This window comes from Salmo salar, chromosome ssa13, assembly GCF_905237065.1.
Source record: "Salmo salar chromosome ssa13, Ssal_v3.1, whole genome shotgun sequence".
NCBI classification, from domain to species: domain Eukaryota; kingdom Metazoa; phylum Chordata; class Actinopteri; order Salmoniformes; family Salmonidae; genus Salmo; species Salmo salar.
In genome coordinates this window covers 91,686,759-91,705,511 of record NC_059454.1, presented here as the reverse complement: position 1 = coordinate 91,705,511, position 18,753 = coordinate 91,686,759, and the positions used below count along the sequence as shown (strand labels likewise).

At 41.2% G+C, this 18,753-nt stretch overlaps 1 protein-coding gene across 1 annotated transcript in view; it reads right to left on the bottom strand.

Annotated features, from left to right (window-relative positions):
• Nucleotides 1-17,889, bottom strand: part of LOC106568261 (calcium-binding protein 7) — a 29,152-nt gene extending 11,263 nt beyond the window's left edge. The window contains exon 1 of the mRNA XM_014138432.2: nt 16,721-17,889. Within this exon, the coding sequence (XP_013993907.1) occupies nt 16,721-16,835 (115 nt within the window). The 5' untranslated portion in view covers nt 16,836-17,889. The remainder of the gene's footprint in view (nt 1-16,720) is intronic.
• Nucleotides 17,890-18,753: the final 864 nt, after the last annotated feature.

Below are 18,753 nucleotides of genomic sequence, written 5' to 3'. Positions count from 1 at the left end.
TTGTCACGTCTACTCCCGCTCCACTGCTTCGGCACTCAACGTCGCCGGTTTACTAACCACCGGTCCTAGCAACCCATCATTACGCACACCTGCGCCCCATCATTAGGCACAACTGGACTTTATCAATACCCTGATTACTCCCCCTTTATTTAGCCCTCATTTGTCATCAGTCTTTAGGTGTTATTGGTTGTCCCTCACGTTCAGTACGCTTCCCGTGTTTGTTCTTTTGTATCTTCCCATGTTTTGGGACGTAGATGTGGCCATCGTCAGGCTCTGGAAAGGGAAACTGCTTCTGCTACCTGCCCTCCAGAACGCATCTATGTCCCCACGGGGGTGAGAAATCGGCTGTTGACCTGGGCACATACATCCCTCGCCGCCGGACACCCAGATATCACCCACACCATCCAATCTCTCTCTGAGAAGTACTGGTGACACACCTTGGCGCATGACGTCGCCCACTATGTCAACTCATGCTCCATATGTACCTAATCCAAATCTCCAGCAGGGAAACTACTTCCCCTTCCCGTGCCTCAGCAGCCTTGGTCACATCTGTCCATAGATTTTGTTGCTGATCTTCCCCCGTCTGATGGTTTCAACACTGTTATGGTTGTTGTGGACAGATTCTCCAAATCCTGCCATTGTATCCCTCTCTCTAGTCTCCCTACCGCTTTCCAGGTTGCTGAGGCGTTGTTCCAACAGGTTTTCTGGCACTATGGCCTTCCGGAGGACATCGTCTTCGACCGTGGCCCCCAATTCACGGGTATGGAGAGCCTTCATGGAGAAGCTGGGGGTCACGGTCAGCCTCACATCCGGGTACCGGCCTCAGTCCAACGGCCAGGTGGAGAGGACCAACCAGGAGCTGGGGAGGTTCCTTAGGAGTCACTGTCAGGACCAGCAGGGGGAGTGGGCCTGGTTCCTTCCCTGGGCACAGTACGTCCAGAACTCACTTCATCACTCCTCCACCGGGCTGTCTCCCTTCCAGTGCGTCCTGGGGTACCAGCCGGCCCTGGCCCCGTGGATCCAGAGCCAGACCGAAGCAGCAGATGAGTGGTTCTGGCGTGCAGAGGAGGTTTGGACCGCCACCACAGTGAGGCTCCTGTGTTCCGTCCTGGTGATCATGTCTGGCTCTCCACCAGGAACCTCCCGCTCCGCTTGCCCTGCCGGAAGCTGACCCCCCGGTTTGTGGGTTCGTTCAAAGTACTCCGGAGGGTCAATGAGGTAACATACCATTTGCAGCTCCCCACTGACTACCGGATCTCACCCTCTTTCCATGTGAATTAAGAACCAAACTCCAAGAGAAAACAACGCGATTCCTCGACAGACACCACCTGCTTTTCACCACCTGGTACGGTAAGAGTGGAAACCGACCTGCTAAAATCAAGAAATTATCAATTGGGAGTATTCGAAGTTGTCAGTAAAAAAAAAGGAGAACGAGTGACGAAAAAGCTGTGACAATGGAGAAACAAACAAACAAGCTAAAAGGTACAGTCAATACTATTGCATCGGATGTTAATGAACTTAAAAAAGAGAACATGTTTCTAAAAGAAGCCTTACATGGAATACAGACTAGATCCATGCGAGAAAATCTGGTGCTTAAAGAAAATGAGGGTGAAAGATCCTGAAAGCATGGGGAAAGAATTCCTCCTTGAAGCGCTACAGATCCCATGCGATACTGTTGACAAAATCAAGCCTTACAAAAAAAGATTGCAGTTTTGAAACTGCAGTAAAATTGCAGTGACTGCAGACGACTGTGTATTTTGGACGCAGTAATTGCAGAATAACTGCACTGTACTGCAGTTGAACTGCAGTTATACTGCACTCTAACTGCAGTTATGCTGCAAAATTACTGCAGTAAAGAAAACTGTGTTATTTGGATGCAATATTTGCAGCACACTGAAGTTAGACTGCACTCTAACTGCAGTTATACTGCAGTGTACTGGAGTTATACTGCACTCTGACTGCAACCTTTTTTCGAACGCGTACACCGTTTCGGATAGAGAGGACAACGATACAAGTGCCCAATAGTTGCCAAATTTGCATTCTTAAAGATAAAATAATGGTTAAAAGCCTGGGCAAAAAACTCACTGGCACGAAAATAAGAATGAATGATCAGTTCATGAAGGAAATTGCAGAACGGCGCAAAGTTCTGTACCCAGTATTCAAAGTGAATAGACTTATAGGGAAATGTGTAGCTCCGTAGTCGATTAACTGGACATTGATAACCAACTGTTCCGAGACACCAAGACTACTCCATGGCTATTCTAAATAATACAAAGTTCGAAAAGAGGAGTTGAATAATGGAACGCCCAATACTATCCATGGTAGGGATTGTAATCAAGGAAAAAATGGAAAACAAGAAAATACAACAATTGATAAAGAAATAAACTACAAATACACTATATCATTCAAGATAGCATGTTGTAAAACAATTTGTATTCGACTTTCTATTCCTATTATTTATAAATAGATAAAAAAAACAGCATTAGAAGAAAGGTCCCGTGTGGCTCAGTTGGTAGAGCATGGTGTTTGCAATGCCAGGGTTGTGTGTTCGATTCCCATGGGGGACCAGTACAGAGAAAAAATGTATGAAATGTATGCATTCACTACGGTAAGTCGCTCTGGATAAGAGCGTCTGCTAAATGACTGAAATGTAATGTAGAGGATAGTTATTGAAATAATACATATTTCAAATATAATGAACTGGAACACAAAAGTACTTAGAAGCCCAAAATTAGGTAGGAATCAACATGGTAGAGTAAAAAAACACAGTAAACAGAGGGTGTGGGTGTATTGTGATGGAAGATGGGGTATGTGTTTGGAAAAGTCTGTAGTTAAGTGAGTGAAAAAGGAAAATTGTTGCAAATGCCAGAGCCCATGTGTGTCTGCGAGCAGGAGTAGTGACTGAGAGAGCTTTCAATTTCGTGCAGATCTGGGATATACATTTTAAAATAGATTATAAATATAGTTTATTTATTTATTTTCTTATCATGACGGAGCAGTCCCCAACCCTGTACCTTAGACACCCACCTGAGTGACCCACACACTAAGGAGAAATCCTTATCTGTTTTATAGGCCTACTGCAAGTAGCCTATATGCAGCCAAGACAGAAAGATAAACGCGGTCAGAGACCCAGTAAAGTAGCACTGCCCCCTCAAGAGTCCAAGTCTGCCTTGCAGGGTTGGTCCAATAAAGCCAAAGCCCCCGGATATGTGAGCATAATATACAATACATTTTTCAAAGCTGCTAATCAGAACCTTGATGACCTTGTACATAGCTGGTGGGGATTCTGGTGGGGTGCCCCCACCCAGGTAGAAGCAGTACTGGCTACACTAGTTGCAGTAACCCATGGGGAGGGGGTCACAATCAGAGAGGGGGAAAATTATTGTTGCCCTGGTGGGACAAATTAATCAAAAGGTCTGACTGCACAGAGATGGTAAAATGGTCACAACGGGGGACCAGTGTGTGTGAGTTTCATGGTAGTGTATTTCAGGGTAGGGGGGTGTATCTGAGCACCATCAGCTAAGACTTGACATTGGTTAATCAAATCTCCCCATTCTTGCTCAATTTTGCATGCCTTCTCAAACAGCTACAACTGTATATGCATTCGCACATTAAGCCTTCTCTTGAGTTGGGCTCGGGATGGAATAACTGTTAAACATCTGAGCTTGTGGTTGTTTGTTGGGGAAGGGTGGTGTGTGTGTGTGTGTGTGTGTGTGTGTGTGTGTGTGTGTGTGTGTGTGTGTGTGTGTGTGTGTGTGTGTGTGTGTGTGTGTGTGTGTGTGTGTGTGTATCCCACATCTGTTGCTATGGGGTTATAATGTTAGGGACAATACAGGATTAATTACAATAATTCAATCAATCAATCAAATGTATTTATAAAGCCCTTTTTACATCAGCAGATATCACAAAGTGCTATACAGAAACTCAAATTAAAACACCAAACAGCGAGCAATGCTGATGTAGAAGCACAGTGGCTAGGAAAAACTCCCTTGAAAGGCAGGACCTAGGAAGAAACCTAATGTGGAACCAGGCTCTGAGGGGTGGCCAGTCCCCTTCTGGCTTCTGGGTGGAGATTATAACAGTACATGGCCAAAACAATAATTTCTTGCCAAAAATGCTATTTTTTTAATGCCGATCCTGGTTATAGGTAACAATCCTTTGTATGAACTGCCAACATTATTATGCATATTATTCGCCAATTGTGGAAATGATTTTAGATTTGCAATTTTCTTTTATATATAAATATTTTTTTAAGTAACGGTATACAATACAATCGAGGTGAGAGCGTTGCAAATGTTTTTGGCAGTTAATCTGCTTCTATTCTGTGGGTGGCGCTATGTACTCTTTTGAAAGGATGGGTCCCAATCTCTCAAAGGCCCTAGGATACAGGTTGACAGGTGTGGTCTGCCAGTCACTGGGACGACAATACAACTTGGGATGGCGGAGGTTTCAGTAGTGCAAATACAGGGGTATAGCTATATGGGCCAACCAATCATTATGTTACTTTTTAATGGTAAGTTTACAAACATATATTATGATAAATAGAATTGAAACTTGTATCTCATCATGGTGAAAAAAGTATAGCCAGTTATAATTATAATAGCTTTGCAGATAATAAGAAAAGACGATCAGTATTTACATGGCTAAAAGAGAAGGAATATAATATCCATTGTTTTCAGGAAAGTCGTTCAACTATTTTAGATTAAGTTGTGTGGAGAATGGACTGGTGGGATGAAATATACCTCTTCCTTGGTGAAAAGGGGTGAAGATATGAATTAACAATCAATATGATCCGAATGTGCAAATTGTTCAAACAGATCTGCAAGGTAGATGGATTTTCTTTTTGTATTTTTTTGTATATTACCCCTTTTTCGGGCTCGGGAGGCGAAGGTCGAGTTAAGCGTCCTCCAAAACATGACCCGTCAAACCACGCTTCTTAACCCGGAAGCCAGCCGCACCAATGTGTCGGAGGAAACACCGTTCAACTGACGACCAAGATCAGCCTGCAGGCGCCTGGCCTGCCACAAGGAGTCGCTAAAGCGCGATGAGCCAAGTAATGCCTCCCCGACCAAACTCTGGGCCAATTGTGCACCGCCCTATTGGACTCGTGATCATGGCTGGTTGTGATACAGCCAGAAACGAACCCAGGTCTGTAGTGACGCCTCTAGAACTGTGACGGAGTGCCTTAGACCGCAGCGACACTCGGGTGGCCAAGATGGATTATTTTAATCTTTAAAGGTCATTAATCTATACGGTCCAAATAATGATGATCCACACTTCTTTGAAAATACCATGCCTTCGGAAAGTATTCAGACCCCTTGACTTTTTCCACATTTTGTAAGGTTACAGCCCTATTCTATAATGTATTAAATCGTTTTTTTCTCCTTATCAATCTACACGCAATACCCCATAATGAAAAAGCAAAAACAGTTTTTTATACATTTGTGCAAATTTATAAAAAATACGTAAATATAACATTCACGTAAGTATTCAGACCCTTTACTCAGTACTTTGTTGAAGCACCTGTGGCAGCGATTACAGCCTCGAGTCTTCTTGGGTATGATGCTGCAAGCTTGGCACACCTGTATTTAGGGAGTTTCTCCCATTCTTCTCTGCAGATCCTCTCAAGTTCTGTCAGGTTGGATGGGGAGCGTTGCTGCACAGCTATTTCCATGTCTTTCCAGAGATGTTCAAGTCCGGGCTTTGGCAGGGCCACTCCTGCGTTGTTTTGGCTGTGTGCTTAGGGTCGTTTTCCTGTTGGAAGGTGAACTTTCGCATCAGTCTGAGGTCTTGAGCGCTCTCGAGCAGGTTTTCATCAAGGATCTCCCTTTACTTTGCTCTGTTCATCTTTGCCTCGATCCTGACTAGTCTCCTAGTCCCTGCCGCTTTTAAACATCCCCACTGCATGATGCTGCCACCACCATGCTTCACCGTAAGGATGGTGCCAGGTTTCCTACAGATATGACGCTTGGCATTCAGGCCTAAGAGCCCAATCTTGGTTTCAACAGACCAGAGAATCTTGTTTCTCATGGTCTGAGAGTCTTTATGTGCCTTTTGGCAAACTCCAAGCGGGCTGTCATGTGCCTTTTATTGAGGAGTGGCTTCAGTCTGGCCACTCTACCATAAAGGCCTTACTGGTGGAGTGCTGCAGAGATTGATGTCCTTCTGGAAATGTTCTCCCCTCTCCACAGAGGAACTCTGGAGCTCTGTCAGAGTGACCGTCAGGTTCTTGGGCACCTCCCTGACCAAGGCCCTTCTCCCCCGACTGCTCAGTTTGGCCAAGCGGACAGTTCTAGGAAGAGTCTTGGTGGTTCCAAACTTCTTCCATTTGGGAATGATGGAGGCCACTGCGTTCTTCGGGACCTTCAATGCTGCAGAAATGTTTTGGTACCCTTCCCCAGATCTGTGCCTCAAAGCAATCCTGTCTCAGAGCTCTACGGACAATTCAGTTTTTTCCTCTGACATGCACTGTCAACTGTGGGACCTGATATGGACGGGAGTGTGCCTTTCCAAATCATGTCCAATCAATTGAATTTACCACAGGTGGACTCCAATCAAGTTGTAGAAACATCTCAAGGATGATCAATGGAAACAGGATGCACCTGACCTCAATTTCGTGTCATAGCAAAGGGTCTGAATACTTATGTTAATAAGGTATTTCTGTTTTTTATGTTTAATACAATTGAAAACACTTCTAAAAACCTGTTTTCACTTTGTCATGATCACTAGCGGTTCTGGGGGGTGGCCAGGGGGGGCCAGTGCCCCTGTGACAACAATTCTTGACCCCCTTGTGGCCCCCCTAAATGTGGAGTATGAAATAATTTTATCGTTCTTTTTTTACATCCGTTATTAGACAGTGGCAACGATTTTGATTATGAACATGGTCTTTTGCCTGCTAATGCCTGAAATGCAGTGAAGAAAACGATATGACAACAATAACGTCTAATGTAACTGGCCCCTCTAACAGTACAACTAGCCTCAGCTTGGCCCACCCAGTTGAAATGGTCTAGAACCGCCACTGGTCATGATAGGGTATTGTGTGCAGATTGCTGAGGATTTTTTCTTTATTTAATACAGGCTGTAACATAACAAAATGTGGAAAAAGTCAAGGGGTCTGAATACTTTCCGAAGGCACTGTATATATAATAATTTATCAAGCCTACAAGCAGTGGCGACCCGTCCTTCAGGGCAGGTTTTTAGCAAATAATAAATAAATAAAATACTTTTTTGTTTTGTTTTTTGGGGGGGCTTGCCTGTTTTGCATGTTATTGTGGCATTAATAAGTGTCACATATCAGTTTGAAAACAATGTAAAAATTATATATACAGGTCCCGTTTGGGTCAGGTTCCATGTGGCTCAGTTGGTAGAGCATGGTGTTTGCAACGCCAGGGTTGTGGGTTTGATTCCCACGGGGGACCAGTACGGAGAAAAAATGTATGAAATGTATGCATTCACTACTGTAAATCGCTCTGGATAAGAGCGTCTGCTAAATGACTAAAATGTAAATGTATCGTTGAGTTAATAACATTGTCTCTTTTTTGTTTTCTTGAGAAATGCAGCTCCAAAATGCAGGTGTTTCAGCCTAGCTCAGTGCTTTCTGTGGTGGTGGGGAAAGCCAGCAGAAAATACGAAACGTTGCGCCGTGATTAGCTCAGTGTTCTGTCACTCATGGGGACTTTACGTCACTGCCAAGTGACAGAGGAGACATTGAAAATTCTATCCCATCGGCTGCTGCCATAGAAGTGCCTATCCAAGAAGGCTCAGGGTCATTGGCCACAGATAAAATGACGTCAAATCACTTTGATTGGACCAATCATGTCAACATCATACTTTCACAATCTTAGCTAGCAGTCATCATCATGAATCAAGTCGACAATCTACTGGCAAATCCTTTTTGATCCTTGTCATATGATGTGAAATAAGGAACAAAAAATTAGAGATAAAACGTATCGGTGCTCATCGGCCATTGGACGTAAACATGACACAACAAGTTGGAAATCCCAAATTCAACCAGTGGTTTGGAAGGAATCAGTGACAGTGGCTGTGTGGTCCCAAATCTGGGATTAAGGGGCTCTATTCCAAGTTTAAAATGATGAACATCCAACATTGGCCATGCTGTCAATTAAGCATGATTTGTGCCATGCTCCAAACAACTGTTAACTCGGAGGACCTCCACGCCACCTTCCTGTTCAAGTGAGCCGAGCACAACAATGTGAGTCCAAAAATGTATTGTATGCTGCTTCATAAATTATGTAATATACCAGGGAGATATGTATATCGTACTATAGCTAACATAGTAATACTAAGTGTATGTTGTGTAGTAAGATGTCAGTAGCCTATCTGCCTCACCCTAATCATTTGGTCTATTTACCCCTCTTAATTTCGCCTACTGTTCTGACTGTTCTACTGTAGCCTATAACCTGTTTTAGAGAAATGTAATAATCAAATATTGTAAGAGCATTCATTGTCTGCTTATATGCCCCCTTTATTGATCCTACGGTTCTAACTTTTTGTACAGGGAGAGCACTGTAAGAACGGCCCATGTTCTGAATTCTGTCGCTGTACATTTCAAAAGTACTAAACAAATAGTTATATTGACTAACGTTACGTCTGTCCTAGCTCGCTCATTGTCTTAATCAAAATTACGGATTTCCTCTTATCCACTTGTCGTCCCCTTATTCCATAGTTCGTACATCTCAATTGACAGTAGAAACCACATTTGTTTAAGCAAGTCATCCATATCAGTTATGTTTTTTGTTAAGGCAGTAAATTAGACTGAATTAACTGTTTCGCTGCCAGACAAGGCTCTGCTGATTGCCAGGTGTAGCGGTGGTAAGGTGTTGGGACTACTTTTGGGACTCTGCTGCTGGGACAGCTTTATGTAGGCCCTAACAGTTTGTGGGCACAGTTTGTCACCGTCATTGTGCAATTAATGTATTGTTTAGTGTTGTGTTGTGTAGTGGCAATGCTGGCATGCATTCCACTTTTTTTGTGGCACCACCAAAAATTACATGATAAAATCGCCACTGCCTACAAGCAATACAATACTCTATTATTATGGTTGGAGATTACAATACGGTTTTAAATACCTCAATGGACCGTTAAAATATTTTAAGGACATCACACTACAAACTATCACCCTTCTGCACTTAAATAAATCATGAATATCATGGATATAATGGAACTAATGAATATATGGAGGGTTAAATATCCTGAACTAGTGAGATAGAAATGGTGGAAGCTCAATCAAGTTAGTCGTATTGTCATTTTCGCTGGCACCAAAAGTAAAAAAAAGTGTTGACAGGAGACAGAATGCAGTCAGACCATCAAATGATTGGCATATACATTTCTCTTACAGAATTTCCAAGTGGGTGAGGATATTGGACACTTTATCAAGGCCTATTGGATGACAGCTTGTTATTAACCAGGACAGAAGAATTTATAACTGACTTTTTCTGACAAAATATATTGTAGGTACAGCAGATCCCCATAGTGTATGGGACACTTTTAAATGTGCCTTTAGAGGCCATGCAATTCAATACTCATCTATAAAACAAAAGCAATTTAAGTCAAAATAATTCATATTAAGAAAGGAAATAGAGTGACTAACAGTACAGATAGATACTAACAGAAACAGTACCATAGAGGCACAGAATACGTTAGAGGAAAAACAAAAAGAAATGGAGGAACTTATTCATGAAAGATAAAGTGTAATATATTATAGTCTGGGGAAGCTCCAGGGCTGCATGGCATACCAGTTGAGGTATACCAAACCTTTTTTGATGTAATCAGAAGACTGCTATTAGCATGTTTTAACTACTCCTATCAAAATGGTAGATTATCAGATACTCAACACGAAGGTCTGATTTCATTATTACTGAAACAGGACCCAAGTGGTAAATATAAAGATCCAATCCATTAAAAAAATCGGAGTCCCCTTACACTTCAGTGTTGTGATGCAAAAAATTATAGAAAAGTGCATAGCGCATAGAATTTAAAAGGTTTTGTCGGATATTATTCATCCTAATCAGACAGGTTTTTTACATGGACAATACAGTACATTGGAGATAATATAAGACAAATACTGGAAACAATAGAATGCTAGGAAAAATCTGGGAAACCAGGCCTGGTATTCATAGCAGACTTTGAAAATACTTTTGATAAAGTACGATTGAGATTTATATATAAATGCCTGGAATATTTCCATTTTGGAGAATCTCTTATACAATGGGTTAAAGTATAGCAGCCGTAGGTGTAAAAATAGTAAATAATGGGTACTTCACAGAAAGTATTAAACTGTCAAGAGGTGTCAGAGGAAGACTCCAGTCACCCAAGTCATAGACTGTTCTTTCTGCTACAGCACGGCAAGCACTACCGGAGCGCCAAGTCTAGGTCCAAAAGGCTCCTTAACCGCTTCTACCCCCAGGCCATAAGACTGCTGAATAATTAATCAAATGGCCTCCCAGACTATTTGCATTGCATTGACACCCCCACTCCCTTTGTTTTTACACTGCTCCTACTTGCTGTTTATTATCTATGCATAGTCACTTTACCCCTATCTACATGTACAAATTTCCAAGACTAACCTGTACCCCCACACATTGACTCGGTACCGGTACCCCCTGTGTTTTGCCTCATTATTGTTATTTTATTGTGTTACTTCTTTTTTTTTTTACTTTAGTTTATTTAGTAAATATTTTCTTAACTCTATTTTCTTAAAACTGCATTGTTGGTTAAGCGCTTGTAAGTAGGCATTTCAAGGTAAGGTCTACAACTGTTGTATTCGGTGCATGTGAGAAATAATATTTGATTTGATTTGATAAATAGGACTGGTGGAATTATGTCACGCATGCAGCTAACAAAAATATATGAAAATGTCTGCTCTACTCAAAATTACAACCATGCTAATTGCAGCATTACCGCAAAAATGGAAGAAGCAAGTGGAAGGGGGAGAAAGTAAGGAACTTGTCTGATGTAATGTTTTCACCAATTTTGGGAAAGAAAATTGTGATAAATAAAAAAGTAAACCAGTTTCATTTTCAGGACCAAAAAATGTACAGCTGATTGACAGCAAATTAATTGCTCAAAGCGATGATGGAATTTTAAGGCGAGACAGCTTGGCCAGGTCTGGGGCCAGGGTGTCTAACCAAGAGCAGAAACAGAAAATAGGGATTTCATTATCAGCATAAAAGACTGATCTGATTTTCATCTCTTTTTTGTTACAACAAAATCTCAATTCTTAACTTCCAGGAAACTTAGGAAAACACATTTATTCTAATTAATGTGTATCTTGTCATTGCAGGAACCACCAAACTGCCCTTTCAGACAGGAGGAAGGCTACAATATTCTGGCAGGGTTTAGTTTTTTACCCAATGCCAAATCTCTTTAATAATTCGACTGCTGAGATGCACCTATGTGAACTTTAGAATTTGGCTTTTCAAAATGAAAACATCCCTTATGAACTCAACTCGACAGTCTGTTCTTCCTGGAGTAGTAGACAAAACACAGTCTCAAGTTTATATTTGGTTCTATATTTATATTTGGGTTCTATAATCTCGTCACCCAGGACCAAATATCCTGTGCAAGACTAGGTTCTATATATTTTTCTTTGCAACCTCTATAGCCAAACTAATGTCAACTAGAACAGTGATGCGTCAATGCCGATCAATCCATAACTCTTTTCTAAGGTTTTTATTATGCTGTTGATTGTTTTAATTCCTATGTATTTAGTTCAATTTCAAATCTCCTCCATGAAACACTTGTTTTCAGAATTTGCAATGCAGCTTCTCTCATTGTTATCTGGTCCTTCCAAATAGCAGTCACTCCTCCCTGCACCATACCATCGTCTGCTGTCAATCATCAATGACCTTCATAAAAACAGTCAATGACATATTTTCACTTTTAATTGGCAGCCGGGAGTCATGCTCATCATCAACAGTCATCACATATTGTGAGTTCCAATGCCATACCTTGTACACAGTGCACACCAATGGACCGAAATGCACCATTTCCTTTACTTCAGGGTTAGAGAGGACCCTCCCTCTAATGTCAGAATGGACATGCATTGTATTCTAATGACTGTTGTTTTCTGGAAGTGTGAAGAAGTAAATAATTGGCAAAAATAGTTTTCTTCTATTTGGATTCTAAGTACTTGGTTTTCTGTGTTTCAAAGTTGGAAAAAACAGACATACACAGATTATATTCAAATGAAATCAAACTTTATTTGTCACATGCGCCGAATACAACAGTGAAATGCTTACTTTCAAGCCCTTAACCAACAACGCAGCTCAAGAAAGAGTTAAGAAAATATTTACCAAATAAATTAAAATAAAAAATTATCAAAAGTAACACAATAAATAACAATAACGAGGCTATATACAGGGAGTACCGGTACCGAGTCAATACGCGGGGGTAGAGGTTAGTCGAGGTAATTTGTACATTTAGGTAGGGGTACGTTTTGTACACGTCAGCTCATCTTAGCTACAGTACATCCTCTCAGGAAAAACTGATTGCATTTCCTAGGAAATTCTGGTGACATTTTTGGATTTATCCTGCTACACAGTTACATTTGGTGATATCCTCTTTCTCCTGATTTTTACTCTATATGTCCCCTCCCTGCAGCTCCAACACATTAATGATAGGCAGTGGTTTGCGATCCATAGGTAACCACTCCGTCCCGCCCCCCTGTATCCCGTTTCCCCGGAGCTGAAGATCCGAATCACATTTTGCACATGTGTTTCTTTACCTCTACTTTATGCACACATTTTTGTGGTCACCCTCCCTTCACATTTCTCACTGTCAATCGTGAATGAGAATTCTTCAGATTTAACCTGTGAGACGTCCATGCAGCATCTGCATACCAACCATTTTACCTCAATCAGTTTCATGGGGATATGCATTTAGATCTTGTTGAGTTATATAGTGTTGTTTCGAAGCAGCCTACTTTGTTGTTTGAATTGTGTAAAGTGACTGAATTTTAGGGCAGATGGTGTTAATAAACTGTAGCATAGCCTACCTGTGTTTTGTTTCAAAGCACATATTTTGCCTAGTGTCATGGCTGTTGAGTTTCGGCTACATGAGAGAAAAATTTGACCATCATGCTGTAATCTCATAAGAAATTAGGTGGTGTTTTATTGTCTTACAGTAATGTTAGACTATGCTATTATATTCTGTTATTTTATGTAAAATACTATCATTATGTGATCTTGCAGAAATTGATTCAGCTTTGATATAACTTTATTAAATGAGCACCATTCGCCAGAGTCGCCTGTTCTCTATGAGTAGAGCAGAGACTGTGCGTAAATAGAATCCCAAACATGTGCAGAAGCTTCGGGACCTTTAATCTATGGAATTAAAATGCCTATTTACTCTGTGCAATCCACTCGACGCAATCCGCTGTCTCATCAGCCCAGCCAGGCAATTTATAAACTTGATCTCCACTATAAAAAGAATCTAGACATTATCTCACATTTCTTTTAGACTAACATTTTGTTTTCAACAGCAGAGATTTGCAAAAACCTTGCTGTCTGTCTTTCCGACATTTGCAACATTGTTTCAGTATTCGAATTGGATCTCCTGCTGTCCCATAATAATGTATGTGTCGGGAGTCGGGACAAGACAGACAGGCAGGCAGGAAGCATTTCTCAGCCAGTCAAAATCATGAATCAGCTGGCATCATTTCTACGGATATACAGTTGAAGTCGGAAGTTTACATACACCTTAACCAAAAACATTTAAACTCAGTTTTTCACAATCCCTTACATTTAATCCAAGTAAAAATTCCCTGTTTTAGGTCAGATAGAATCACTACTTTATTTTAAGAATGTGAAATGCCAGAATAATAGTAGAGAGAGTGATTTATTTCAGCTTTTATTTCTCTCATCACATTCTCAGTGGGTCAGAAGTTTACATACACTCAATTAGTATTAGGTAGAATTGCCTTTAAATTGTTTGACTTGGGTCAAATGTTTCGGGTAGCCTTCCACAAGCTTCCCACAATAAGTTGGGTGAATTTTGGCCCATTCCTCCTGACAGAGCTGGTGTAACTGAGTCGGGTTTGCAGGCTCGCACATGCTTTTTCAGTTCTGCCCACAAAATGTATATAGGATTGAGGTCAGGGCTTTGTGATGGCCACTCTAGTACCTTGACTTTGTTGTCCTTAAGCCATTTTGCCACAACTTAGAAAGTATGCTTGGGGTCATTGTCCATTTGGAAGACCCATTTGTGACCAAGCTTTAACTTCCTGACTGATGTCTTGAGATGTTGCTTCACTATATCGACATAATTTTCGTCCCTCATGATGCCATCTATTTTGTGAATTGCATCAGTCCCTCCTGCAGCAAAGCACACCCACAACATGATGCTGCCACCCCCGTGCTTCACGGTTGGGATGGTGTTCTTCGGCTTGCAAGCCTCCCCCTTTTTCCTCCAAACATAATGATGGTCTCTATGGCCAAACAGTTCTATTTTTGTTTCATCAGACCAGAGGACATTTCCCCAAAATGTACGATCTTTGTCCCCATGTGCAGTTGCAAACCGTAGTCTGGCTTTTTTACGGCAGTTTTGGAGCAGTGGCTTCTTCCTTGCTGAGCGGCCTTTCAGGTTAAGTTGATATAGGACTCGTTTTACTGTGGATATAGATACTTTTGTACCGGTTTCCTCCAGCATCTTCACAAGGTCCTTTGCTGTTGTTCTGGGATTGATTTGTACTTTTCGCACCAAAGTGCGTTCATCTCTAGGAGACAGAAGGCGTCTTCTTCCTGAGCGGTATGACGCTGCGTGGTCCCATGGTTTTTATACTTGCGTACTATTGTTTGTACAGATGAACGTGGTACCTTCAGGCATTTGGAAATTGCTCCCAATGATGAACCAGACTTGTGGAGGTCTACAATCTTTTTCAGAGGTCATGGCTGATTTCTTTGGATTTTCCCATGATGTTAAGCAGAGGCACTGAATTTGAAGGTAGGCCTTGAAATACATCCACAGGTACACCTCAAATTGACTCAAAGGATGTCAATTAGCCTATCAGAAGCTTCTAAAGCCATGACATCATTTTCTGGAATTTTCCAAGCTGTTTAAAGGCACAGTCAACTTAGTGTATGTAAACTTCTGACCCACTGGAATTGTGATACAGTGAACTATAAGTGAAAAAATCTGTCTGTAAACAATTGTTGGAAAAATGACTTGTGTCATGCACAAAGTAGATGTCCTAACTGAAACTGACTTGCCAAAACTATAGTTTGTTAACAAGACATTTGTGGAGTGGTTGAAAAACGAGTTTTAATGACTCCAACCTAAGTGGATCTTCTGACTTCAACTGTATACAAAAAAAATGTCAATTGAAAAAAGGTAAAACAAAACATACCTAATTTGCAGTCTTTCCAGCTTCAGTTTGAAGTGATTGTGTTACTGTAGCTGTGTTGTTGGCTAGCTCCTCTGAACAACAGTGTCCTGACGAGTGAGCACATTTACTATGCAAGGCGAAATTGCGCCTCATTAGCTCATTGTTATGGATGTACCCAAATAAATGTCACTAGAAAACAGCTTAAACAAATGCAAATGCGGCTACTTTGCTGTTATTCTGGCTGCACTTTAAGCCGTAGTTGGCTTGCTAGCAAGCAAAGGATAAGAATGTTCCCAGCCAGTACGGAAATGGAACATTTAGAACGAACGACTGGGTCGCATCCACAGATACAGAACAAAAAGACTGAATGATTGTGTCGCGTCTCTAGATTTATGTCGGGACTATATCTTGTGGACAGTTGAAATAGTATGAATAAATTCATCAAAATAAAGTTTTTAAAGAAAATATGTCAATCATTATTTGAATATTTACATTTTAGTCATTTAGCAGACGCTCTTATCCAGAGCGACTTACAGTAGTGAATGCATACATTTAATTTCATGCATTTTTTTTGGTACTGGCCCCCCGTGGGAATCGAACCCACAACCCTGGCGTTGCACACACCATGCTGGCGTTGCAAACACCATGCTCTACCAACTGAGTATATGTTGGTAACCCGTTGTATAAAAGGTATAATGCCCTCGAAGCCGGTGTTTGGAGGATATATTGGCACGGTTTGCCGGTGTTCGAGGTCATCTCGGACCTAACAACACCCGTGCCAATATATCCTCCAAACACCGGCTTCTCTGGCTTTATCACCTAAATCGAGAATATTACGGCAAGCCCAAAAATGTGAGTACATTTAAGTTGTAATTGTTGCTCTTGCTTGAGACCATTCTGATGTGCAAACATTTAGCCCCGTAGCTGTGAGGCACTCTCCAATTTGCTGACTCATTTTATGTGACTCATTTCATGGTCAAGGCTAAGGTCATTCTCTTAGCCTGGCTGGATTGATCCACCACATGCAGAATGGATTTAGGCAAGACATGAAACAATACAGATGTAAGATTTTAATTTGAGCCAGTTTTCTACAGCAGGAAAATAATCTTGCAGCAACAGCAATTAACATTTTTATAATTAATGGACATGTTTTTGGTCGTTGATACATTTTTTGTTGATACATTAATGGACACTTTTGTAGGGGTTGATACATTTTTTGTAAGGACGAGTCAAGTCTGAAATTTCAATGTGGAAATTACAAACTTTATAAGCATTTTTAAGCCTCAAAAACACTATATGCTGTGCAGGAAAATTCTCAACAACAAAAGCTGATCAAATTAAGATCCTACATCTGTAGATATAACAATCATGACTCACCTTCCACCTCATCCTCAGGCAGGTTAATGGGGGTCCGGTATGACAGGATATCTGGAATAGTGCAAATTCCCCTGTACATTAACCTGGTGGTTCGCACTGGCATTCGCACTGGCATTTCTGCGAGGGAAGATCTGTGTCGCGATCTTCATAGGCTATAGCTCACTGTTCGCTGAACAAAACTTTACTATAGTCCACTTTGGAGAACAAAAATCTGTTCAGGTTATGTCACTTGATATTTTCTGTTTTTTTGGTGTAGCCTGTTGTGAAAATAGTGGCGGAATCGAAGCACGTGAAACCCCCGACAAAGTGGCAGGTGTCTCTGCCTTTGGCTTCATGCATGTAATGACTGGCTATACAAGAAGAGTGCTTGTGTATATATGTCACGCCAACTTTGCAATACAATTACCAAAGGATATAAGTACTACATATAGTGCTTAAACTTTATAAGCAGGTGTAATTATATCTATGTTATTGTCTCAAATAATGATCCACCTAAGAAGAGCGAATATTTGTGTTAGACCAAAACCTCCAATTTGAAACCACATATTGTATTCCGCATATCTGGGAATAAAATAATGATACAAAAAAACTATACATAAAAACACAACTTGTGAATTACAAATCCGAGTCGAGCGCAGTTTAAGTACGCACCCGCTTAAAAATGCATGCCATTACATATTTGTGAGACTAAAGATTTCTATTTCATGTTTGATAGGATTAGCGTGCACATATTTTTGTGTTAAATCATAGATCAAGATAGGCTAATGCCTTTCGTTTCCTCACACGTTCCTCTCCTGTTCCTTTATCTTCACTTCTTGAGACCAGTCGATAAAACTGTAAGTAACCATTAGCCCAAAAGCTGCAACCAGTAGCTTATTGAACAGATTTTCATCGGTAAGGTTCTCAGTGAAATTAACGTTTTTTTGGGGCGGCAAAAATAGACGAAAAAAATGTATAGCCTAACAACTAAATAACAGCAAAACTAAAAACAAGAGTTGTCATGGAATTCAATAGTCAATGGATTTCCTGGTCGACCCACTGTCTCTTTATTCTGATGGAGAAACACTCCGTGTATAGGTTGATCCTTGAGCCGTCTGCTCTGCACACTGTTGTCTCATTTTGGTTCCCTCAATCCAAGCTCCCCACGGTTTCTAGTGATGAAAACCCCATCCACCTCCCCCTTCGTAGTAGACTTTATAAATGATCTTATTGAACACAAAACGTGTCTCTCAATGTTGACATTGATGACTGACGCTTTGTACTATTTAGTGACGCTTGAACATGATGGTCACTGTATCTTGTACTAGGGCACGTAATGGTAAATGAATAGATGGACGTAGAGATAGAGAAATAATAGTATAGTCTGTCTATATAAGTATATAGTTTTATGCTAAAGCTGTATATGCTAATACATATATATTTTCTTTTTTTTTACTTGAAATGCGCAATAGCTGATCCCGAGGAACAACAGGTGTTTTTCAGTTTGACTTTATTGGACGAGAGCTGCTGTGGTAGGAAGGTCAAAGCTGCGCGCCGTAATACGATTCCAGCACCAAGGATAGCGCGTTCTAACGTTCATGCACTTTACTGCCTCCTCTTCCTCATGTCAGTCTGACGTCGTGGCGCCAAACGCCTTTCCTACCGCGCTTTCCTTATGGAGTTCTCCAATATGGGATTTCAATTAAACATCACTCAATGAAGCATATCACTCAAGTCTGTAGATGAAACTAGAAATATTCACAATTTCTGTGTGTGAGTGTGTGTGAGTGTGTGTGTGTGTGTGTGTGTGTGTGTGTGTGTGTGTGTGTGTGTGTGTGTGTGTGTGTGTGTGTGTGTGTGTGTGTGTATTTATTTTTATGTGCTGCTTGTTTGTTGGCTATGTGTCAGGATTCTTCACATAGTTGAATGAGAATCCTGTGGTGAGGGCTCTGAATGGTTTCTCTGGGCTGTTTTAGAGCTGGTTTGGCTGACAGGTCTATTCCTCTCTGGATGCTGGGGGGATTGTCTCCCTCTGCTGCACCTGGGCCCCTCCC